This window comes from Amblyomma maculatum, chromosome 6 (genome assembly GCF_055883805.1).
Source record: "Amblyomma maculatum isolate TAMU_Amacu chromosome 6, ASM5588380v1, whole genome shotgun sequence".
Classification (NCBI taxonomy): domain Eukaryota; kingdom Metazoa; phylum Arthropoda; class Arachnida; order Ixodida; family Ixodidae; genus Amblyomma; species Amblyomma maculatum.
Genome location: NC_139349.1, coordinates 67,404,305 through 67,429,466, shown reverse-complemented (window position 1 = coordinate 67,429,466; position 25,162 = coordinate 67,404,305). Strand labels below are relative to the sequence as shown.

Here is a 25,162-nt window from a genome sequence, read left to right as displayed (position 1 = left end):
AAATGGGTGGCTGCAGCAGTTATAGAGAGAGACATCAAGTGAAAAATATTGTCGAGGACGCCACGCCCATTGACGAAGGATATCACTCCAGCAAAGGACAACGAAGCATAGTGGTTGGATTCTCGCATTATCTGACAAGAGCATCTCAACGCACATGAAACGAGGCTGCTCTTCCAAAAGCGATATCAAAGACTCTCACGGCCAAGACCGAATCACAACGCTATTCTTCACAAACGGATGGTTCTGATAAGGAAGATTTGTTAGTCATTGTCAAAGCCAAGAAATCGCATGGCTTTGCCAAAGTGCGCAAGTGGCTCATTGGCTTGCACAAAGAAATACAGTCGACGACCGATTTTTCGGACACCCAATTTTTCGGACATGCTTGATTATTCGGACTTTTTCCCGGCCCCAGGACATACCTTATAAAGTCAATGTATTATGCTGCTCAAAATTTCGGACACTATAAGGAGGGCTATTCGATTTTTCGGACATTCCAAGCGTCAGCCGGCCCAACTGCCACACATTTTGAGCGGTGCCGCCGCCATCTTGTTTGTTTACTTTTTCCTTCGATAGCCTCGAAACCGGTGCCGGCCTTGCGTGCCACTCCTCAGCTAAACTGACGCTGGATCGAGGCTATATTATTTGCCTAGCAGCTTCCGTTTTCGGGACAATGTTGCTGTTGTCGCTGCTCGCCGCCGGAGTGCTTTTTTTTCTTTTCTTTTAGCATGATCGCTTTGACTGTCTGTTCCTCTGCGTGTTCGTCGTGCGTTGCCGAGCGGATCGAGTAGGCCTAGCCGTGGTTGTGCTGATGCGAGAACTTGCTGTGGCTCGCATTTAATTGAATCGACTTTAGTTCTTCAAAAAGCTGTTTCCGAATTTTATAAGCTTTTTTTTTTTTTCGTGCAAAGCGGCAAAGCGGTAGCGAGAAGGCACTCAACAGAGTCAGTGTTGTGATCCAGTGGCTGGTGTTTGTGGCGTGCCTCGACAGTGGGAAAACCTACTCTGTCGATTTGTTTGGAGCACTTAGTATGCTCGCCGATGCGTGGAAATCTGTAGCACCCACAACGCTTTGCAATTGCTTCCGTCACGCGGGATTTGTGCTGAATGACGAGTCGGCTGCCTTGGACCAGGAGAGCGTGGTCGAGCAGCTGTCAGGCAGTGAGCAGCTCATTTATGACCTTCGCACTGCTGGTGTCGAAATTCTATCGACCATCTCGTTTTCAGAGTTCATAGATGTGGACCATGAGTTGGAACTGTCCGCTGGGCTAACAGATGCAGATATTATTCGCCAAGTGCTTGTGGAGTCTGAGAGCGACGATGACGGTGACTCACCTGCAGCAGCGCAGCCGACGCATGCTGAGCTGATGCAAGCGAAATTCAGGCGGACCTGTTAGCACGGAAGCGCAGCGAGGTGCAGAAAAGCATTCATGACTTTTTCCGGCCTCAAAGTCAATAAGAGGCAGTAAACTAAGCTTTTTTTGGTGCACATTTGTTTTTTCGGACTGCCCGATTTTTCGGACATTTTCGTGGTCCATTGAGAGTCCGAAGAATTGGTCGTCGACTGTAGTCCAAAGGAAGCATCAGGTGCTGATCTTTGACAAAACTGCAGCGCGCATCAAGTCAATGCACACTTGAGCACTTTCATTGTTTCACCCCTGCCCACAACTATACCAGCTATACCAACTATACTACAGGCGCCAAGTAACTGATGTTAGGACCGCCAACAAAGTGGGCGACAAAATGGTCCCTTGGCGAAAGCACATTCCTTTGTAACCCAAACATGGAGAGATGTAAAGCACCTGACTATCACCTATCACTTTGAGAAAGCTAGACTCCCCGAAGCATGAATGCAGTGCCTACCGGAGATGAAGTTGTCATGGTTGAAATTGCTGCAACCGCCGATAGCACCGGCAGAACAGCCTGCTTGAAGCAGCTCCGAGAGTCTGCTAGAGGGTTGGACCTTATGCCTCTGGGTCTGAGCCACATGGACTTTGTTTTCACCCAGCTGATCTTGTTGCAAAGGAGAACCGGATAACTGATGAAGTCATCAGGGGCATCTCGGAAAGGACCACAGTGGATAAAGCGCCTCTGATTGTGATTGCAATGGTGCTGACATTAAGCTGGTGACTTCGTGGTGGCCATTGCAGTGATCGACACTTTGCAGATGTTTGCCGAGTGTTTGGAGCTTTTGGCTTTCAGCTGGACGACATCGAGGTCCGCACAAGAAAAAAAACTTGTTCGGGGAACACGAGACCACTCTCTCAAGTGGTAAAAAATTATTTTGGCCATAGATGCGTTCATTTTGATAGCCTAGATTAAACAAAATAGCTAATGTACGAAAGTGATTTCAGACCCCGGCTATAAGCAGGTTAGACTGCATTTCTTGCGAGATGGTTTTGCATATGAAGAAGTTAGAGCAAAACTTAGACACAGTCAAAGAGAAGGTCCAGACACATGCAGCCATTGACTACTGATACCTGTAAAAGCCATCTTTCAATGGTTTTGGCACCACGGAGTCAAGGCATTTGTTGTACTCAGAAAAGAAAGGTTGGCTAAAAGCATGTTGCGTTGGATTAGTGGCAGCATTATAATCAAGCAAATATGGTACCTGTACCCTTACAAAAACGTGGTGATGAGAAATGCGAGAAAAATAAATCATTCACACAACAGGGGACGATAAGAGCAGGGTGCAAGGTATTTCTGCACGTTTCTTTCCTGAACTAACACTACATGTTCAGCGAGTAGCCAGTTACCAAAGTACATCTTCAAGGCAGTCACCGACGGCTGACAAAGTCAGTACTATGTCTGAAGGGCCGAGAAATTTTACATAAAGGTATTTTACATTAGCCAGTGACAAAAGTGGAAAAGTGACTCACACTGACAGGCACAACAAGGATAACCGCGGATGGGGCCAGCTCAAGTTCACGCAGGGTGCTGCGGTACTGCTCCCGCGTGAACTCTCGCCGCGGGAAGGTCGTTGACAGGGTGAAGCTGGAGAAGCTTGGCTGCACCGTCTGCAAGGTAAGATGGGGACACAAAACATAGAGGATTAACTCAAAGCTCAACACAACCATAGAAAGAGGCAATGAGGGGTGCGAAAGATATGATACAAAACAGTTCTGAATAAAATGAAAAGCGCATTTGAATGAAAGCCGTTCTATACCAACCTAAAAACTCCAGGGCTATCATTACAGACCGCATAATTATCAGAAGCTCATCAACAAAAGTAACGTCCTCAGTTAAATGCCTTGGTGTCATATCTGAAGAACATCTAACATGGAATGAACACTTCGACATGCTTAGTTCCAAACTCGCAGGCATTGTCGGCACCCTTGCAAGGGTAAGCTTATTTTTCTGTCAATTTCCATTAAGTGATTAATCTATTACTCCCTTCCCTCTTTATTTCAAATCTAAAATACTGCCACCTAGTTTGGGGAAACACTATGGGTTCAAATATTACAGTCAAACCTCGATATAACGAACACGCATATTACGAATTATTAAATATATCGAACTCTTCCGAAATTATTTTGTCAAACGCATGTATTTTTAACTTCCCATAGCGAACGCGGTTCGGCATAAAATGGATATTACGAACTTCGCGACGCTAAGCACTACCTCACTTTAATAGCAGGAGGCAGGCTTCGTTGCACTACATGAGTGTTGTGCGGCGCAGCAAACGTTCAGGACTACCTCGCAGGCGCTGACAGCGCCACAGATGCCACGACGGCTTTGGGAGTTGACAGCCAAAAAAATCTATGGCCTCCGAGATTACCCCGGTGATCTCGGAGGCAATAAGAAATCGTTCGCATCTTACAATCGCTGACAGCGCCGCTTCAGCAGCGGCGGCAGCGGCGCGATCGAAGGTTGCTTTTGCTTTTTTGGTTTTTGCGTCTTTCACGTTTTTAGTGTTAGCAGATTAGCAGCGGCGTCGCGGCGTCGAGTGGGGTGCGCGGGTGTGCGTAGTGCTGTGATGGCGGTGAACGTGAAAAAAAGAGCAGCACTGACGTTAAAGACCAAGCTCAAGATAAAATCAGGGCCTTCAAGGCAGTTTACAAGAGGAGACTGATTGACACTCTTCTCGTGAAGCTTCTTATGAAGCAGGACTTGAAGATCGACTTGCTGAGAGCATTGAAGCGCATCGGACAGCGTGAAAGGCGAAACGATTGCCAACTACTTTCGGCATGCAGGTTTTGTTCCAGCAGAGGCCCATGCATCCCGACGAAGCAGAAGCAGAGCTCCGCGAGCTCGATGAGCCTGGAACGATTTTTCGCGTTTTGTTGGTGACATGCCCGTAACAATGACTGTAGAGGACTTTGTAGGCGGCGACGACATCGCGGCAACCACGGCTGTACTGACGGACGCCGAAATCGCTGTGGAAGTTTCTGAACATCCCGCAGACGAAGCTCAGGCTGACCCTGCAGACGATGAGAACATTCCGACTTCACAAGAAGCGCTTGCTGCATTGGATTTACTGCGCCGCCACTGCAGTGCTATTGAGAGCAGTGGGTTTGCCCTTGTTGAGTGTTTGCAAACTGTGGAACAGGGCATGATACGGAACGCGATCAACACAAAAAAGCAGGCCGCGATAATGCAGTTCTTTGCGCGTAAATAAATGGACGTGACCCATGTAGGCACCCTCAGAGTTGCTGTGCCTTCTCTGATTGAATTTCGCTGCCCTTGCGTGTATTTTCTACGAAATTTTATATTACGAATTATAGATAGAGCGAACCATTTTCAGATTTTTTAACTGTTCGTTATAACGAGGTTTCACTGTACTAAACTTTCTTTACCACAGAAAAAGGCCGTGCGTGCTATTTGCAACTGTACATAGGACGCACACACTTAATCCCTTCTCAACAAAGTTCAAGTCTGCCCTGTAAAATTACTATACAATGAATTCCTCTTCCAACGGTACCATACAAAGAAAAAAAGAAGTCGAGGAAGCCACTTTACTGAACTTTATTGTCACTTGCTTTACTTTACTAAAACATAAAAGAGCACGACACTTGTCACACTGCAACCTGGTTCGTACCACGTGCACGCATGAGTTATGGTACTCAGCTGGTGTCCCATTCCTTACCATCCTTGTTAAATTCACTTCCTCTCTGATGTCTTCCCTCCAGTCTACATGAGTTTGCACAATTAATATCATTGCCCATGTAATAAAATAAATGCTTGCTTTATTTTTCATAGTGAATAACTAGACAAACCACCTTGCCATCGTATAACATTGTGTAACCATGTTTGATTGCTGCTGTCAACACTTGTTCTCATTACTAGGTATGCAATTTTCAGAACGGGCACAGACCCTTGTCAAGCTGATTGGTTTTCGGCTTTTTGTCTGTGCCACCTAAACCATGTATATATGTGAAATAAATTCGATTTGATTTGATTTCCACAGGGCCTTGAGTACCTTAGCAGACACACCGGGCCATGCGAGTCACCGCAAGCCTTTAGCCAACAAGGTTGTCTTCCCTGCATGAAAACTAGTGCGTGACAACTAGAAATATTCCAAATCAGATACGAGCAGCAAAGGCATTTAATGAACTAGCCAACGGATAGAGCAATCAAAAAGTAACGAAAAGATCAAGCAATCAGAAAGGATTATCACTGGGCTTAACCTTTGGTCTTCAGTCAAGTCCTGTCAATCATCACACCTAAGTAGCAACCAACATTACTTCCTTAACAATTCATGGTACCTTAATATAGACAGTTAAAAGGTTAACAAATAAAACAGCACCTGCTTCCAATTAATGGTTCAGTTGATTAGAGCATGCTGCCGGGCTAGTTGGTGATCTATCAACCAAGAATTTAGCGCAAAAATAAAGAACAATGGAAGGAGGACAGATAAGACGATTGATGAGCGCTCGCCAATCGTCTTTTGTGTCCTTTGTCCATTGTTCCTTATTTTTGTGCTAAATTCTTGACTTAATGGTTCAGTTGCAGATTTGGAAAAAAAAAAAAAGCCAACAAAAAAACGGCCTTTTTTCATATACCTCAACAACATAGTTGTGAAGGTCCTCCAGTGTGGCATCAGCATCGAAGGTGTGTGCAGTTAACAATCCGTCTGGCAGACGAAACTGTATCCTTGCCACCTGACTGCAATAGGAGAGAGAAAAAAATTAAAATACCCAAGGCTTCTGGGCATAGCAAGAACCCACTGATTACTTTGCACTGCATGCTGCTCTGATCAAAACCAAAACCACACACAGGTGCATCCATTCTATGTGCTCACACCTGCAAGAGATGCCTGGGAAATATAGGTGTTGATCCAGCGCCTCCTATAGTACAGTGATTGCAGCGTCGTGCCCGTTCCCACAGTATTGAGATTGTCCGCCTTTTTCACTGAGGAACTGTGTGGTGGCGCCAGTCTAATGCCCACCTGCGCAAGTTTTCTTTTCTTTACCATTCTTACTTGTAAGTATTTTATAAGTGTTTTTTTTTATAAGTACTTCTTACTTGTAAGTATTTCATAAGTGTTAAAAAATTTTAAAAAATAAGTTAGTAGAACCCTGCTATAGTATACTCGGATATATAGTAAAAACTCCGATATAGCAAAGTGAACCTGAAGTCCCAGTTCACCTTCCATAGATGACTATATTTTCCCCCCTTTATAGTAAAGACATATTTGATAAAAATCTGTTATAGTAAAGTGCGTCTGGCCGCGGCGATGACTTCCTATGAAATGACATCGCCGCACGCGCACTACCTAGAATTGCGAGGCAATTTTTTTTTAAAGAAAAAAAAAATAGCGTTCTTTTAAATGGCTTTACCACTAGGCTTAGTACAACTCAAGAGAAGCCAACTTTACATAGGCTCAGTAGTACTTGCGAACAGGCTAGTTGGCTATACGACTCCGACGACCTCCGGCGCTGCATGATTATACACATCATCTGTGTTAACATCCTGGTTTAATTCTCTTGTGTGTGTATTGCTTTTTGTGTATAACCATGCAGCGTCGGAGGTCGTCGGAGTTTACATAGGCCTTGGAGCAGTGAGGGAAAGCAAGAAGCGCATACGAAAAGAAAAAGGTAAAGCTGTCTACAAGCATGGAAAGAAGGCGACACGATCCGTTCAGAAAGTAAAAGAGAGTAGAAGTGCAGCAAGAAATAGGGGAGGGAAGAAACAACCGAACATTCACAGCACTGTGCAGCACAAAGCAGCAAAGGCAAGAAATGGAGGCGTGGCATGTGCGGTTTTGCAGCACTTGACTGCCACGTGCATTTCTCATCTATTGCCTTCTTGCTGACAGAAACAGCAGAAGATGATGCCATGCTCTTGCAAGGCTTTGGTTTTCACATGAAATCAGTTGTATTCATAGCCACGTTGTCCCCATGCTTAAGAAGTACTTCCACAAGATGTAAACAAAAAAATCTTTCGGCTGAAAAAAAATGGGACGAAGAGATGATAAGAGAGAGATGGAAGGTATTTACGAGTGTTTCTTTCATTAAGCAACAAGAAGTGTTTAGTAAGTAGCATTTTAGTTACCAAACGGCATCTTCAGGACCATGTTATCACTAGCAACTGATATAGTAAAAACTCTGATATAGTAAAGATTTTTGCCGGTCCCAATGACTTTACCATAAAGGGGTTCTACTGTAGTGCTGTTTTTGGGAAGTGCGCACATCTCTACAAATGTGTCTGCTAGAAAGTATAGTTTGGCGTCGGGGACTAAAGGGGCGCTGCATTAGCTCCCTATCCGGAAAGGGCACAGGAGAGGGTCAGCCAGCCACGCAGACCCCTTATGCTGCAGGCACTGTCTAATGGAGGTGCTGGTTGAACACAGAGACAGAAAAAAATTTGTTTATTCTTTCTAAGAACAACCCGCTTCTCTAAGGTTTCCAAGCCCATTATATAAACGTCTTAGGCTAAAGGCGTGAAAAACACACAGACTAACCGGATTGAGCGCCAACTAGCACAACAACACGACCTTTTATGTCCGTTGTGAATGTTCTCTATGTTCAGGACGTGAAAAACAGCTTGCAATGGCTTTCCGTCCCCTTGAGCTGATCACAGTAGAACAGGGATGGCAATGAGCAGCAGCCACTTTATTCTTGTAAATATGGTTGCCTAATGAACTCTACAAACTAGGCCTTATAGGCTGCAGGTGACAAGAAAAAAAGTGACGACAGAAACAAAGCCTTGGAGCCAACCTGTGCTACCTAGTACAGTGCTGCCAACAAGGCATCTTTCGCCGCACAATTTCATTTCTAGTTTGGTTCGGTTTGGCTTACGGCTTTAACGACCCAAAGTGATGCCGTAGTGGAGGGCTCCGGAAAAGGGCTGGAGGGCTCCGACACTGACATCACACAGCACACGATCACCTCGCTTTTCGATGCAGGCGAAAAGCAAGGCGCCCATGTGCTGTGCAATGTCAGTCCAGGTTTAAGAGCCCCAAGGCGGTTGAAATTTTCGGAGCTCTCTACTGCGGCTAAGCAGTATGAAAGAGCACTGAACAAGGGTTGAGGGGGAACCAACCTCAGTTCGCAAGCCGGGACAAACGTTTCGACAAGGGGACTTGTCTTCATCTGCGCCCGGACAAAGACAAGTCCCCTTGTTGAAACATTGGCTCGGTTTGCGATCTGAGGCTCCTCCTCAACCCTTGTTCAGCACCCTTTCATGCTGAACAAGCTTGGCATTTCAAGTTGTGTTTGTAAGCCCCCAAAAAGCAAAAGAGGGCGGCTCCAAAAGCGAGAACATAAAAAAAGAAAAGATGCAATGCACAATAAATGTTGCGCTCGTCGTCACCTTCGCGCTGCTGCCTCTTGTGCTGCCCTCTGCTGCTGTTCGAGAAGCCGCTGGGCCTCTCGTTCCCGCTTACGCTGCTCCTCTTGCGTCTTTTCCTGCTGGTACCGCTCAGCCCGATCTGCCCTGTAGGGAACAAGGCAAGCCACTAGTGTTGGCCCATTTCTTTCTCAGCTGTGCCATTTGTGCTGTGTGCTCCCTGACCAGCAGTAGTGTGATGCTGAAAACCTCCATAATGAAAGGAGGCCCCTGAGTATGTTTCAAACACACACATGCCCAAAAGCTAATTCCTCCAAGCAGGTCAACACTCAGCTGGGCAATGGCTGCTTTTCTGGGCTCCTTAACATAGCATGCACAGTCAATCATTAATGTTTTGCTGTACACTGGTAACCAAATCTAAACCCTTTTTATCGTGCATTATTCAATGCAGAGAAAACAGTATTTTAATATTGAGGATTCTGTAAGGAATGTGCCATAACTGCAAAAAAAAAAACTTATCTTTCCATACAATTCATTAGGCAACTACAGTTGCGTCCTCGGATGTCTAAATTTTGACAACACGCAGCTTTCATTGCCTAATCACATACAGTAATTCAAACCTCTAAGGAACAGAGCTTTCTTGGCTTTTGTGAACACCTATGAGTAAAAACAGCATTTTGAAACTCATTTCCTAGGCAAACAGAGCTATAGACATTAGTGGAACATGAAATATTGTGAATAGAATTGATATACTTATTCAACGAATAGTTCCCAATTTGCTGCGTGGTTGAAAAAGATATCAGCCATGCACTGGTTTCTTAATAGAGGAAAAAACACTGAATAGGTTTTCAAGGGACCAAGAAGGGCGTCCAAATAATCCAAAGGTCAAATCATCAGATAGCAGAAAAAAAGCTCTCAAAAAGCTGTTTCGCACTGCAGCAAATTATTTAGCTGATGAAAAAAAAAAGAAGAATGACCATTCACTTTTGCATGAAAACTGCACAGCCACGACAATTTTCCTCATTTTCCCCATGCTGTACTCCACATCTGCTGTCAAAAATATCAAAGCAGTATACAGCCCAATATATTAAAACTTTATGCGGCCTCCTTCACATGTGCAACACAATAATATATAATATAATAGGTGGTGGCATCCATATAAGGAGGTTTGACCACACAAACAATGTGCAGCTCATGATGAGTTATTTGCAAGAAGGATCCACTGCTATCAAGCTGCGCCATACAAGAAGCCGTGAGAACCTGCACCATTCTGAAGCACTTCTACGTTTGAGTTTCTAAACTGTATGCACGTAGCAGACCGCTATTTGTGCAGCTGCAAAAACCTGCCGTTCCTTCACAGTTTTGCCTCAGAATCTGGACAGCATCACCGAGCTGTTATTGAAATATATATGTAGTACTGTGATTTTTTACAGCTTTTGTGGGCCCAGCAGTAATCAGATCTTCCACAATTCAAACCTCAATCCCGCTTCTTGGAATTTGAGTTAAAGGTACCAATGTACTCTTGATTCGGCCTTCAATAGAAAAGTTATGCAAACAAATTTGTGCATATTAGGCCATTTAAAGTGTTCAAGTTTGAAAAACAAGATGAAAGCATACATTTACCAGTGATGGTAGCTAAACTTTGTACTATAAGGTATGAAGGCATCTGTGGCCTGTTGAGATGCAATTCTAGTACAAGCAAAACACATTTTCAGCGCATTACATCCCCGCATAAAACCCATGAATCAGACTTAGAGTTTAAACAAGCAACTTGCATGTAATTGGGAAACCATGACCTAGGGGTAACCCATGCCAAAATGTCATGGCTTCTATACTAGTAAGCAGAGGGCCTCTCACCTGTCCTGAGCTATCTGTGCCTGGATGCGCTCTCGATGCTTCCGTTCTTCTTCCTTCTCCTGGGCCCGCTTGCGAGCCCATTCCCGGCGCTCATGGTCCTCGCGAGCTTGCTGTGCTAGCTGCATCTCACGGGCTACGCGTCTCCGCTCCAGTTCACTCTGCTTCACTGCCTGCATGCATAGCATGAGAGGGGGAGGGGAGGGGAGAGTTTGTTATAAAAGGCACATTTTGAAATACTGCACCTCAAGTTACAACCCCCTTGCCTTTCATCTATATCACCACCATTATGTCCCTTCTTCCTCCTTTCCCCAACAAATGACGCAGGCCAGAGCAAGTTGAATCAGGCCACCCCCTCCACCTTTCTGTCGTAAAGTTACTACAGTGAAAGCTCAGTAATTCAAGCTTCAACAGTTCGAATTTTGGCACATTTCAATCTGCACTACTTGTTCAAGAGTCCGTGGGTCCATACGATTTGGCTGCACTCATTACACCAGTTCCGTAAAGCATGCAGTCGTTCCTACCTCAGCTAATTCGAACTATGCTCTGCTGCGCCCAGGTATCCTGGCACCTGGCTTATGACCAACGAAATGTCCCCACGGTAGGGCAGTCTAGTCACGAGGCTGTGTCACCTCAGGAACAGAAATAAATGGGAAAACTGGTTAAAAGCATGGAGGTATGGGTTTATCGAAACAGGTGCAGTGGCTGGACACAGCCGGCAGCTGGTGCGAGCCATCCTGATGTGCACGGACGACAGATCGGCTCCTTGCCAGACAGAGGACTGACGAAGGAAGCTGTACTTCCGAAATTGAACTAGATGTTTGGCATGAATGATTGCCACTAACAGAGTCCATTTTCTTGTACAGCTCCGAGGCCCATTTTCAAATCACACAGTCCTGTTCATGCCTCTGCACGCATTTTAATTTTTTAGTTAAAATGTAACTTCTGTTTTTGTGCTAATCACAAGATTGTGCTTTTATCAGTACCAACCGCGTGCTCTGCTGCTATGTCTCTTGCCATGACAAAACTAATGTGGTTCTATGAAATGCGGCAGTCACTCGTTGGGCGAGACCATGGCTCGTGGATCCTTACACTAAAAGGCATGGCCTTCAATGCATGAAGTAATCTGTAAATTTCATTAGGTAAGGAGTGAGAAATATCTGATAGCCAAAGCGTGCCCCATATTACTACAGCCAGGACTATATCAAAACAGGCATGAAATAAAAAAAAGCCTAATTGTATTAATAATGACTGGCTGTACGTTGAAGCAATCACAGTGTGATTAAGTGATTAACCCTAGAATCAAGCTGGTAAGGTAGTATGTCAGGAATGCCTCAATTAATATTAAGGCAGCCCAAGGGTACACTGAACACCATTTGAGAATCCCTTGCAGATAGAAAAATATGAGCTAAAGAAAAGTATACGTTAAGGACAAAGCAAGGCCGTAAAAAGTCTCAGCCCAGCATATAAATCCCGAAAGCCACCAAAAAAACTATAGACAAACAAACCATTGCCTTGACTAACCCACACCCAGCATCAATTTTAACTCTTAAAGGTGCCGCTTACCGCTTCCTCTTCTTTCATCTTCTGCAGCCGCCGCTCTTCAACCAGTCGTTTTGCTCTGCATGCAAAAGAATGGTGAAAAGATGTTTCCCGGGTTTAACGCACTCCCCTGCAACCCAAGAAAATTACAGCCTTTTGCGCCTCTCAATGAGCAGTATGCACTGCAAATGGCACGCCAAATTAGTGGACACCACTCACCATCAGCCCAGCTATGTCCTCTGCAGGACAAAGACCTCTACGCCTCATCTCCAAATAGCCCTGGAGTTGCACAAGCTATGACACCCTGCATCTGCAAGCTTCCTAATCTCATGACTCCCTGCCACTCCCTGTTGCATTTGCTTTCGCTTGGAAATGACTACATGCACCTGGGAGACCATCAACCACCTCTCATTACACTGCCCTGCCCCCAGACTCTTCCTTTCAGCTAAGATATCACCGACTGCTAGTATGTTGCCCCATCCGCTGCCCGACCCACTACCTGCTCTTTTAATCTCTTACTGACTGACTGACTGGAAGGGACTGACAACTAATGGGAATGCATTATGAGATTACAGTGCAAATCAAAGAATGTTGTCCCATATTGCAAGAATTGTGCACTGCAATATAGAAGAAAAAAGGGGATTCGCAATTTCAACTGGACATTGAAAATCACACAAAAACCAACTTATGCGATACCGTGCGGTTAAGCCTAGCTGTTATCAATGCATCCCACTACACAGCCACGTATCAGTAATATTTTACTTGTATTCAAAGCATAGCACTTCTTTGTCCTTTCAAAAGTGTTCTTCGCGTTATATTATAGTTAACACTCTCTCGAGTTTTACCCCACAATAAAAAGCAATGCTCCCTTTACACTGCCAATTAAGCACCTTGGTTATCTGTCATTAGATCGTGCTGCAGCACAGTAGATTTCTTGGTTGAAGCACTAACCACACTCCATTAAAACCATCATCGACAAGCAGTACATTACTTACTTTAAGAGCTTTCGAATGCTAAGCTGTGCAAAGATATCCAATTACAGTCTGGTGGCTGCAACTACACTAATTCATCACTCTCGCTGGTTCACAGTCACTATTGCGCTCGCTCATCATGGCTCCCAGTGTTTGAACACAGAAATATTTTGTTCACTTTGCTATAATGGATGCCAAATGGCCAACCATGGGGCAACACTTCAGCAGTCTTCGAAAACAGGATGCGATTCAATATGCAGCCTATCTTTGCGGACCCCAATCATGACATCTAGGCACTGCTGCCATCTTTAAACCTCACCTTTCAACCCTGTCCTCCAGGGAAGCTGCTGATGCGGCCGCTGTGGGTGACGTCTCTGCTGCTGCCCCTGTTGCAGCGGTCGGTGCACCAGGCCTTGGTTCAAGGGGCACTTCAACTGGAAAGTTGCCATTGTCGTTGAGGGGGGCGGGCTCCTGGACACAAAATGGTTAAGGGAACACTTAGGCTCTGCCTTTAAGGGCATGACGAGATAGCGTAGGCTACCACCCCGAGATACTATTAAGCCCCACTTTAGCCAAGCTGAATGAACATGCTTGCTTGGCCTAGGGGCGACGCGTCTGACTCTGAATACAAGGGTCCTGGCAGGTTGATTCTGATATCACCCTCCCATATGAAAGCAGAGGCCAGAGTTGGCAGCTCCTACCAAACGCAACGTCAGGCAACCCTACATCCAATTAGTGTGCAGCAGTGTCAGCTGCCAGCTATCACATCGCGGAGCCATGCTCATGATTTTAAAGCTATTGCGTTAATATGAAGAAGCAATAGCTGAGGCCTCTGAGCTGAAAGGTGGTCGTTTAGCACTACTTCATAAGTATATCTTTAGAAAACTCAAGATATCTACTCATTTGTTTTAAGCCCATTAGCACCAGAGAATCTAGACATACTAAGTAACCTTCGTTAAATCCAATATTTGCCAGGACAAGCACGTACAAGTAAGATTTCTTTCCAATGACACTAGACGAATGGAATCCTTTTCCAGACAGCATTGTTGGTTCCTATGATTTTACAAATAAGCTGTTGAGTGCCTTTGTGATATTTCATAATTATTTGTCGTTTTACTCGCTTCTGATTTTGTTCAGAGCCCCTACTGCTCGGGCCAATGTATTGGTTCACGGTGTGTGTAAATAAATGAATAAAAGTTAAAAAACTTTAGCTCTGAACTGATCTGCTTCTTCTTTTAGCTTGCCAATTTTCTTGCTAGAACCACCCACCTGAAAGAGCTTCTCAATGCGGTTCAGAAGCTCAGGTGGCTCCACGCTGCCAGCAATCACCTCGAGTGGAATGCCGTTGCAGCCAATGAAGAAGCTTGAAGGCACAACCACGACGGGGTCTGAATTCTTTTCAGTCAGGGGTAAAATGCGATAAACACACGCAGAAAATGAACTGGCAGCAATGAACAATATGTATAATGAGGCCACCAGGGGGAACACACCGAGAAGACAGTTTCATCAAAAATTTTTTAACTCTCAAAAGTACCAAATACAGGCCAGCTGCTGTCCCAAAACGAAGAGTTTGATGAAGATGTCGCTCAGCTGCAAAAGCTATTGGCAATTTTCACAAAACACAGGCAGCAACACAGTCAGGTTAAGACAGTGGCTGCAGGTAGGACTGCGCCCGTCCCAGGTGCAACAAGTTTTCTTTAAGGCACGAGTGAATTGTACTGTTTCACCGAATGCGAGCACTTAGTTTCAGCTAAATCCTTTGCTATAGTCGACAAATAACTGATGATGAACTGGAGATCGTCAGGCTGTGTCTACAAATGCATGCCAGATCACCAATACCCGTCATCCTTGCACATTAAAAAAAACATGAGTGCATCTCGGGTTTAATGCTGCACTGTTAAAGGCAATCGAGGCTTTGCAAAACAACAGCATGTCGTTGAAGTCTGAAAATAAGACAGTTTTGCTTTCTGCTTTGATTTCGATTCAGGAAGCTGGATTCCCAAGTAGCATTTAAGGCCCCTGCAACGAAATTTTCCACTGCTTTCTGGTAGTACGCGAAGAGAGAGTACTAAAAACAAAATATGGCATGGAAAATGGAAAAAATTGTCTATTGCGGCTCCTGTTTCTTAACTTCGATGTTTCATTATTTCACAATGAAATACAGGCGGTTAGGACAAACTAGCACATCTGCAAAAGTATAAAATGCAGAGAGAAAAAAATAAAATGGTGACACTTTAATTGTGGCTTGGGTTCTCACAAAGCCTAATTTTGCGAACACTATGGTTGCATTGAAGCCACAATTAAATTGACCAGCCATGATCCACTAAAACAAAACAGAGCTATAATATAGCAGTGAATCTTTAACTGCGAGAATGACAAGGACTTCCTAAAAATTCTGCAAATACACGACTGTCAACGCTGTGAGTGGCTTGCCAATTCAAAATTTCTGCACTGAAAGCTGCAATCTTTCTGACTTGCTGGCACTGGGAAAATAATGCGTGCAGAAGTGCTGCCGTGCTTTTTTTAGGGTGTGAAGCTACCGGAAGAACATCCAAAAGTGCTAGCTACGCAGCACAAATCTGACTTGTGTGAATTCTCTGACAATGAAATCAAGGTGCCGTAGCATGTATGGTCTTTGGCACACACATAAATTACGATGTCTGAACATCACGATAAAGCACTTTTAAAAGGTCCACCAAAGGGTTCCACATGTGGCAATCTTACTCAGACTAGTTTGCGGCACCACCACAACCTGGCATCAATTTCGTGAACATTTCCAATAGTATGTACGCATCCTTCACACCTACGGGGATAGCTCCCCATCATGTGCAACAAAGCTTGTAAAAATTAGCTCTGTTCAGCTGCACACAAATCAGGCACGGAAGCAGGCTGCAGCATTTTGGAGCAGCTCAGGGAGTAGTAATAACACCAATTTGAAGCAGCTTTTAGAGCAATGAAAGGAGAGTTTCGGAGAAACGTAATTATTTTTAGGATTACGTTTCTTAGGCCAGCCGCCTTTGACAATTGTAGTTTTTCTATTCTTGACAAACAAAATCACCAATTTCATTCCTTTTTGTACAGCATTAACTGTTTTTCCAACTATGCATGTATCCCTGCAAAAGCAAGACAGTCAAAACATGTAAAGATGTTTAAAATAATAGATGCTGACCTAAGGAACAATCAGGAATAAACTAGCAGCAAACGGAACGCCTGCCTGTGCATTTCATAACCGAACATCATGTTTGATGATCATGTGATGATCATGTTTGACCTAAAGGTCAAACATGATCATCACATGATCATCAAACATGATGTTAGGTTATGAAATGCACAGGCAGGCGTTCCGTTTGCTGCTAGTTTATGTCAAACATGATCCTGTGACAAGTATTTCAAAGCAAAAACCTGTGACCTCCATTACATTGGTACTGGCTGTCTGTATGCCACACACACACAGAAGAAATGACCTCCAAACGTCATACTGAGTTGCCCTAAACAATTTTACAAGAAAATTAAAATGTTTAGCAGCATGCGCACATCCTCATTTTGCATCCAGCTTTTCCTCTTTCATGAATACATTAAAAGTGAGCACTTTTTTAACCCAAAGTAACTGCATCCCATTTACAATATCAATACTAGTATTTTGCAATTCCATCTTGATATCCTCAATACTAGTATTCTTTTCTTCACGTACCTATACAGTCTTATACATAAAGGCTACTTTTGCAGTTCTGTACCTTATAAATGTTCAGCAATTTTAATTCATTTTTTGTCCATGCTCTTCCCCTATAGCATACACACCCCGGTTCCACAAAAACACCTTCCCTCATAGATTTAAACAAAGGATACAGATCTGTGAGAACTGCTGGCATGGTTCACTGAAATAAGAAAAGGCAGGTAGACGGGAGGTTAGACAGGGTATTATTGAAAATTCTGTGAGAAACGACAAGGTTCCAGGTTCTGATTTTAATCACTGCCAATCTTCACACGATTCAATGCAAATAATTTGGTTTGAGCAAAGGATGCAGATATAGAACAGCTATTCCAATGAAAGTGGTACGAAATGAATACAACACTCTTAGACGCAAAACTGGTGTGGTGTGTTCATTTTAAGTTTTATGAACCATCTATCTTTACTGCCATACTAAAGCAAAATTGTATCAAAGAAAGAAAAAGAAACACATGGCCAGAGTTTATGAACGTATGTGCTGCAGAATTGCTGGTTTAGTTTACAGGGTTTAATGTCCCAAAGTGACTCGGGCTGTGAGAAAGGCTGTAGTGGAGGGCTCTATCAATTTTGACCACCTGGGGTTCTTTAATATGTACTGACATTGCATAGCACACGGGCGAATTTCACCTCCATTGAAAAGCAGCTGCGGCGGCCAGAATTTGATCCCGCATCCTTAAAGCACAGTAGTAGAGAGCCGTGACTACTGCGCCAGCGCAGCAGGGTGCTGCAGATTTACTGTGAGGTGTATAAGAAATATGGAGAGGTGCTGATACTTTCCCTTCTACGCAAGAGGCTGCCAACCACTCACAGCGAGAATGTGCTCGGTGGTATAGCTGCGAACTGGGAGCGCATGGTTCGCAGCAAAATAGGGGGTGCTACACACATATGGTCCCAGTTTTGCAACTCTAAGGGCTGTGCTTTACACACTACACAGTTGTTTGTGTAGCTTTTTGCATGTGTGGGCGCACATTCTTTTTAAGCGAATGCTTCCCTACACCAGGTAGTTCGAACCGTTGAGTATGCACGGTTTTCACCCTGAGGAAAATATAGAGATCAAGCTTCTGTGTTAAGCCTGGTGGTCACCATGTGACTTTGGGCCATAGTCACGTAGGCCACCAAGTGGCCCGTGACCACTGTCACAGTCAAGGTCACGTGCGGCGACGGCAATGTGATGTGGAAGTAGAGGGCACTAGAGGGGCGATACGTGTATAAATAGGAGCCCCCGTGCTCCTGCCTAGGCTACAACACTGTGCGAAATGAAGGAGGGCAAACACCCTGCTACAGCAGAGCGTCGGAACGCAAAGAAGGCATGTCGGAACAAGGCCCTGAAAAGGCGGCGTGCCGAAGAGACCGATGAAGAAAGGGCTTTACATTTGGAGAAACACACAATGTGTTTAATCCAAGCTTGGCAATGAGCGTAGCCATGTATACAAAGCTTTTGCTTCCCTCCATGGTTAAGCAAATTGGTTAAGCAAATTTAAACTACCAATTTTTCTTTTTTTGTGTGTGTGTACTTATGGTTCCCCGTGTTACAATACCATAATGAATGTGGGCACTCTTTCAGAAAGGGACCTATTTCAATATACCACTGTGTATTCTGTAGTCTTTGTTCTTGTTTTTAGGGGGAACTGGACAACATTGTACTATTAGAGGTGAACCCGACCTGTGGCTATTATGTGTGACATCCCTCCAATAGTGTCTCATTGCAAGTGAGCATTACACCGACTAAGGTGCCAGCTTCATTCTGTTATGTTGAGGTGTACCACAAACTTTTTCATGCACCCAGTGGTTTCCGTGTTAGGCAACTGTTACCACAGAGCTCTAAAGGCTGCAAGTGAGCTGTGAAGAATGTGCCTGTCTCCTTTTACTTCTCGAGAACACAGCAGATGCTGGTTTTGGCATTTCCTGTAGAAGTGTACACACTGTGGCAATGGAAACATTTGGTACAGCTACCATCTTGTTGTGCCCAGTAGACTCTTTGGCTAACACTTAGATTCAAGTTAAGTCACCTGACTTAATTTCATCGAAAATATTTCTGGATATGAGGAAAAGCACCACCACCAAACAAGCTGCATTCTGTTAAAAAATTTCAGCCTCAAACAGTAACTGTATAGGCATGTTGCTACTTGAAACAATTGAAACAATGTGCCATCCTAATCCTTGCCCCCTATTACAGTCCTTCTGGACTGTAGTAATGATGCATGTATTATAGTTAGTGAGATGCAGCAAAAAGTACAAAATGCAGAACATTCCTCTGGGGACAGTGCAGGCTCCGGAGTTCATAGTATTTTGGCTTCCAACCAAATTTCCGCACAGGACTTAGCACTGCACGAAAATATAGTGGTTGCTCATTTGGTCATTTTTTTTTTTTACACTCAATCATTGCTATTAGACCCAGCATAATTGGAGTCAGCTATCCGATTGAAGAAATGGTATGAATTGAGTGCTACGTCACAGAATCTGCATGTGCGGGCTCCGAGGTAGGCTCAATGGGCACAGCTTCTATAATAACAAAGCACAAAGTTCCAGCATGCTTATGACTTTAATCACATTTTCTTTGTGCTCTGTTCCGCAATAATGCCACTGAAAACCACTATCAAGCTGATGTCATGGAAATTTGAGTAAATTTTGTCTAAGCTGGAGCCGCAAATATTGGCACCAATGCTATAAAACTGCTAAAGGTGTTGCAGAATGCATTCTGGAGACTCCGGTAAACGTAAACACAGTGCCAGCACCTCAGTATATTCTTGGGTAACGCGGCAGACCCATTTCACATAAATTCAAAGTAACAATAGACTCTTAGTACTAATCAAATGCTATGCTATGCTAAGTTTCTCCTGTTTACTTAGGAACAGACCTAAAGGAGATCAGAGAGCAAGGTGCTGCAGCTCTGCTGTAAAGGGGGAGAAGCATGCAGGCAAGCTACTGTAGATGTGCTGCCCCCCGTTAATACAAAGGCCCAACAACCCTCCAATAATGCGGAGGTGCGAATATAGTGTGTGGCGGCTGCAAAGCCTGACAGCCTCTCGTCACACATCCTGCGGTGAGCCTAAGAAGAGAGCAATGTAACAATGAAACACTTGCCTGCCAGCCTGAAGCTTGATAGCAACGCACTTTGAGCCATGGAGCTTGGAAGAGACCGCGGAGTCTTCATACGTCGTTCCCATGGATTTTGACAGTTCATCGTTTCCTATAAAGAAGCACCACGTTCATTCACAAGCTGTTGCTCAGCAGAGATATCCCTCCACATCATCACCTAAGTTTGTACTATAAGTATAGATGTGGCTGCACTAAGGGAAAACTGACCCCGGGTGTATTATTGTAACAGCTGCAAATAGTATTGTAACCTAATGACCCTGCCAATGTTTTCCTTATTCATCTCCTTTCATTTAATTAAAATTTATTAAGGAATGCTTTCACATGGTTCTAAATATAATTTACCCAAACTCCTGCAGTGTGCCTTCTGCACACCGTGTTCACTGTAGTCGGATACAACTCGTCTGTAGTCACCACTACAGACAATTCCTCTGTGACAGAGAATAGCCTAGTATTAACACTTCTCTAGGTACCTATATAATAAGCTAATCATCAGACCAAATTAAAATCTCAATAATTTCAACTTATCTGACTTGTTTGGTATAGTCAAATATTAAAATATTGCGTTGGGTTTAATGGAGCGCGTGAAACTGAAGCTATCATGTGACGAACACAAGGTTAAATATCTGTGGTGTATTTATGGAGTGTAATTTTTCTGAGCTGTAGTTTGTTTATGATATTAGCTTCTTTTAAAAACTTTAAATATACGGTTCAGTTCAGTCGTTCAGTCGTGTCCGACTCTTCGTGACCCTATGGACCATATCACGCCACGCTTTCCGGTCTCTCACTATCTTCCTAACATCACTTAACTTCATCTGCAGCGCCTCGAGGATGCCATCTAACCACCGCGTTCGCTGCCTAAATATACAGATGTCAAAAAGAGCATTCTAACCTAAAACCAACACTGGATAAAAAGGAATGCATTCATTGTAAAACTGTGTAAAATGTTTTTTCCTCACTGTTTTGAATGTTGGACATAAGTATGACATGGTTCACACTGAGGTCCACAGCACGTGCATCACATGGGGGCTTGTCTTGTTTTGTCAGTATGAAGTTATCTGTAATGTGTGTGTTCTATACAACTACGGCATAAAAACACTCCCTTAAAAATGTTTCTCGTGGGTACGTCATTTCCATTCTACCAGCATAGGCTTTATCAAGTGAAATTATTTACTGCATTATTCAAAGCGCACTACCATTTATCGTTTAATTTACAATGTGCTAAATTTGTGCAATCTTTAAATGGTATATTCACTTTCTTGATTTGTTTGTCTCGAGTTTGAACAGTGCGTACATCTGTTCTCTCATTGTGTTTCTCCGAAATCACTCCAGACCACCAGAATTTGGTGCTCAGACCCTGGAAAGCTGATCTTGTTGTGTATGATGTCTTGTCGTGTATGAGTGGTGCAACTGCATTTCTGGAGTGAAGAGCTTTGAGTATGCAAGGGAGTCTGTGCAAATAATACTGTTTGTGATGTTTTCATTTACTATTTTCCCAACATCGACACAGATGGAGACCCAGCCACTCAGTCGTGAAGATGAATGCACACTCTTTCTTCCATCTTCCTTGCACCATTACACTACCAACATAACCAGCCATCTTTGAACTGGCGGTATAGAAGTCTGTGAAGGTACAGTACTTTTCCTTGAGCCTGAGGAATTCTTGAATGACACTTCGTCTTGCAGTTTGTTTTATATACGTGTGTGAGAATGAGATCACAGATTGCCAGAAAATTGCTCCATGGAGGTAGTGGGTTATGCCTTGGGGCAATGGTGAGATCTTGGCAAATCTGTTTGAATTGCAGTAGAAGTGGCCTGGTGGCTCAAGGTTTGTTGGTGAATTATTCTGGGAGGACATTTTGTGGCATTTTAATAGGAGCTGTGTTTTGATATTGATCCGATTTTAATTATATATGTACAAGTAAGTGCAGTTCTAGGTATTTTCAAGAGGTGGTTCATTTGTTTCTACAAGCCGGCTGGGTACAGGAGATGGTTTGTAGTCTCCTCATGAAAGGTGCAGCCCTAAGCTGTGTACTGGATTCAATTTCTTCAGGTATGACAGTCTTTCTGAACTATAACCATGACTATGGATGCATAATAACGCATCCATAGTCTCAGAAACATTTCACTAGAGAGTGAAAGATGTGTGGAAAGCATGTCTTGTTGGATACCTGGTATTTCTCTGAAAGAACATTTATGTTGAGAGATTATAAGGCTTCCTTTGTGAGGTTATGTGTAGCAGGAAAGTAAGCTTTTTGTCAAATGTTATTTCCAAATATGTTTCTTCTTTTATTACAGGTAATAGAGTTTCGTTTAGATACACAGTAAGGTCAACCTGTACTCTTGTGAGTGATAAGAGAATGGCTACTATTTTTTGTGGGGAAAACCTAAATCCATTTCTGCCAGCCCAAATCGTTAGTTTATTTAAAGTTAATTGTACCTGTATCTCACATGCTAATATGCTCGAGGACGTGCATGCCATCTAAGATCAACACAGACTGGATACACGATAGATCATGGAATTATTTTGGCAACAGAGTTCATTTTTACAATGAACAGTGTCGTGCTTAGAATACATCTCTGAGGCATTCCATTCTCTTGAACGAAGTTCCTCAAAAAGGTTGAACCAAGGCACATACGAAATGAATGGCCAGAAAGGAAGTCTTTCAAGCAATGTAACATTTATATTTTATACATGAGTTATGAAGGCAGCGAAGCATCCATTTGGTTTGTAAACCTGCTCCCACATTTTTTTTCCGTGATAGAGCTGCTTATGAACAACGCATACATTCTTTCCATGATTCTTTTTCATCTATAAGGCAGATATACCATGCTTTAGCTTCCACCTTTTTTGGATTTTACAAAGTTTCCATGAGGTGGGTCTCTCGTAAAGTTTCTCAAACTTTTCGCTTCTGTCGTACTACTCCCAAGGCATGAGGAATGGCTAGGTCAGCAGCAGTAACAATACAGGGGATGAACATTTCGTTGATCTTATCGACGCTAATATTGTCCAAGAATATTTTATCGAGGCTGGCTTCGAGGAACAGTACTCAGTCAGCTAGATGAAGCTTCTAGCGACATGATTTTATCAGAGCTATTGATGGCGATGATGGCAATTGATATTAATGGGTAGATGACCACTTCCATGTGAATCGTCTAAAACAAAGGTTCTAAACTGGATTCTGCGAGTTCCCACTGGACTTCAGCCCCTCTTTCTCCTCAGGTGCTCCTGTCCCACTTCTTGCTATGCTAGTGGTCCAGGCACATTGTAGGGCACTTTAAAACCCATTTATTTATTTTTTAATACTTTTTTTTTTAATCCCAGCTCATTCCTCAGCTTCGTGCTGTCAGTTAATTTGTCGGTTTCTTTTTGGACCTTGATCCAGTGTACGTAACTACATCTGGGTCAGCAAGCCCTTCTTGCTCGGTCAGATGCATGAAATCGATTTCTGGTCTGGGAGTTGTTATGGAGACTTGATTGTCCCCCACGGAGGTAATGATTGCAAGTTTTTGCGCACTGCCTCAGAGTTCCAGGGATAAACCACCACTGGCCAGACCTGAACCTAGGGCATCTTTCTGAGATTGGTACACAAAATGTAGCGACCAAAGACTTACTGGTTTTTCATTTAAGTCCCTGTCGGAAACATGAGACTTTGGGAATATCTCTTTCATTTTCTAAAAGAAAACAGGGCCATACATTCGGTCTGCCTTTTTTAACAATTTGCGCTGGAAGAAGCCATAAATAGGTATATTGTTCAGCCACAGTGCCACAGGTAAACATGCGTCTCAAAAATAATGGAAACACAGAAACGTCACCTTGATTATCCCAGTGACAACACTTTCGAAATACACAAACTGCCCCTTTTACAGTGCAATGTAAAAGTTCAGCCTAAAAATACATTTAAATATTGCTGCAAGATAATCTACATGCGCCAAGTGAATTTTTTGTTTAAAAGTTTATCCCGATTCCTTGGACAGTTCACTGTTAAATATCATGGATTCCTGTGCAAATTGCAAGTATGAAATTAAATAAAGATGGTCTAGCTCACGACCTACTAGAGTAGGTCGTCTTCTAGCTGATGCCTTCTTGCTTAGCAGCGCCTTTCGAAGTCCGAGCTTTTAATAAGTCGTTGCAGCACTAGTAACGATTTACCTCAAGCTTGCTTCAAATCATTCAGGTGGCCTATAAACGTTTAAGCCGCGATGCGAAACGCCAGCCTTACTTAGCGTTCATCCTTTCCCTGAGCGTTCATACTGCGCAGCAATAAGTTCAGCGAGGGATGCAATTCACATTTGCCAGCCCACTCGCAACGCGTCAGCGCTCTTAGATGAAGAAATTCACTTCCAAGAACGGTTTTTCCTCAAACGCGAGCTGAAAAATATATAATCGTGTCACGACTGTAAATCGGAACGCATCCCACAATCAGCTGCGGGCGCCGCCATGTTTGACGAGCCTTATAGTGCAAGATTGCATAAATATAAATAGCGCGCCTGTCGTTTCACCACAAGCGGAGACAGGACGTACAAGATTGAGCTTGCACCACAGACAGCTGTTACAAAGGCTGAAAAATAAAAGTGTGCAAGCGGTTTAATGGGTGCGAGCCTCGATGTGGAACGCCCGTCGCTACCACTGAGGTACAATTTCGCGATGACACGACCACTGTGAGAGCGTTGCACGTCAGCAAAATACAGCCATGGGACAGCTGCGAATACACACAACGCGCGTCGTGACGCCGGTTACCTTCGATGAACACTAGGAAGAGCTGCTGCTTAGACTTGGCCAAAGCAATCGCCTCGGGGATAGAACCTTCGAACCACTTCATGGCCTCTCAGTGGCAACCCGGCGAGGCTCCAGTACCCTCGATGAATTTCGTTCTTTGTCACAGCGGCGTTGTAACTCACAGCGCGACTCAATGGCACACAAATTAAGAATCTAAGCCGCGTTGTTTACACCTGAAAATGATGAGGCACGTCATCTGCAATCGAACAACTGAAACGCGCACATAGTTGCCGGAATAGTGCATCATATTCTGCTAAACAAAATAGCATAAATATTGCTCGATAGCATTAAAAACAAATTTCTGAAAATAACCTAAACATCATTATGACAGCAAAAAACAGTTTAAAAATATAAGAATATTTATAATTCTTAGCGTTAAATTGTTTTTTTTTTTTTTTTTAACAGAGATTTGAGTAAAAAAGAGAAAGAGGTTTTATGGTTGATGGACTTGGAAGCTGGTATCCG

The 25,162-nt window shown here is 43.6% G+C and overlaps 1 protein-coding gene across 1 annotated transcript in view; it reads right to left on the bottom strand.

Annotated features, from left to right (window-relative positions):
* The window catches only part of LOC146185936 (UBX domain-containing protein 4-like), a 33,202-nt gene extending 8,269 nt beyond the window's left edge, over positions 1-24,933 (bottom strand). The window contains exons 1-10 of the mRNA XM_084606861.1: positions 24,659-24,933; positions 19,906-20,011; positions 16,941-16,969; positions 14,364-14,482; positions 13,414-13,565; positions 12,148-12,202; positions 10,585-10,754; positions 8,752-8,874; positions 6,000-6,102; positions 2,877-3,014 (exon numbers count right to left, since the gene is read on the bottom strand). Of these exons, the coding sequence (XP_084462987.1) occupies positions 2,877-3,014; positions 6,000-6,102; positions 8,752-8,874; positions 10,585-10,754; positions 12,148-12,202; positions 13,414-13,565; positions 14,364-14,482; positions 16,941-16,969; positions 19,906-20,011; positions 24,659-24,740 (1,077 nt within the window). The 5' untranslated portion in view covers positions 24,741-24,933. The remainder of the gene's footprint in view (positions 1-2,876; positions 3,015-5,999; positions 6,103-8,751; positions 8,875-10,584; positions 10,755-12,147; positions 12,203-13,413; positions 13,566-14,363; positions 14,483-16,940; positions 16,970-19,905; positions 20,012-24,658) is intronic.
* Between the last annotated feature and the right edge of the window lie 229 nt (positions 24,934-25,162).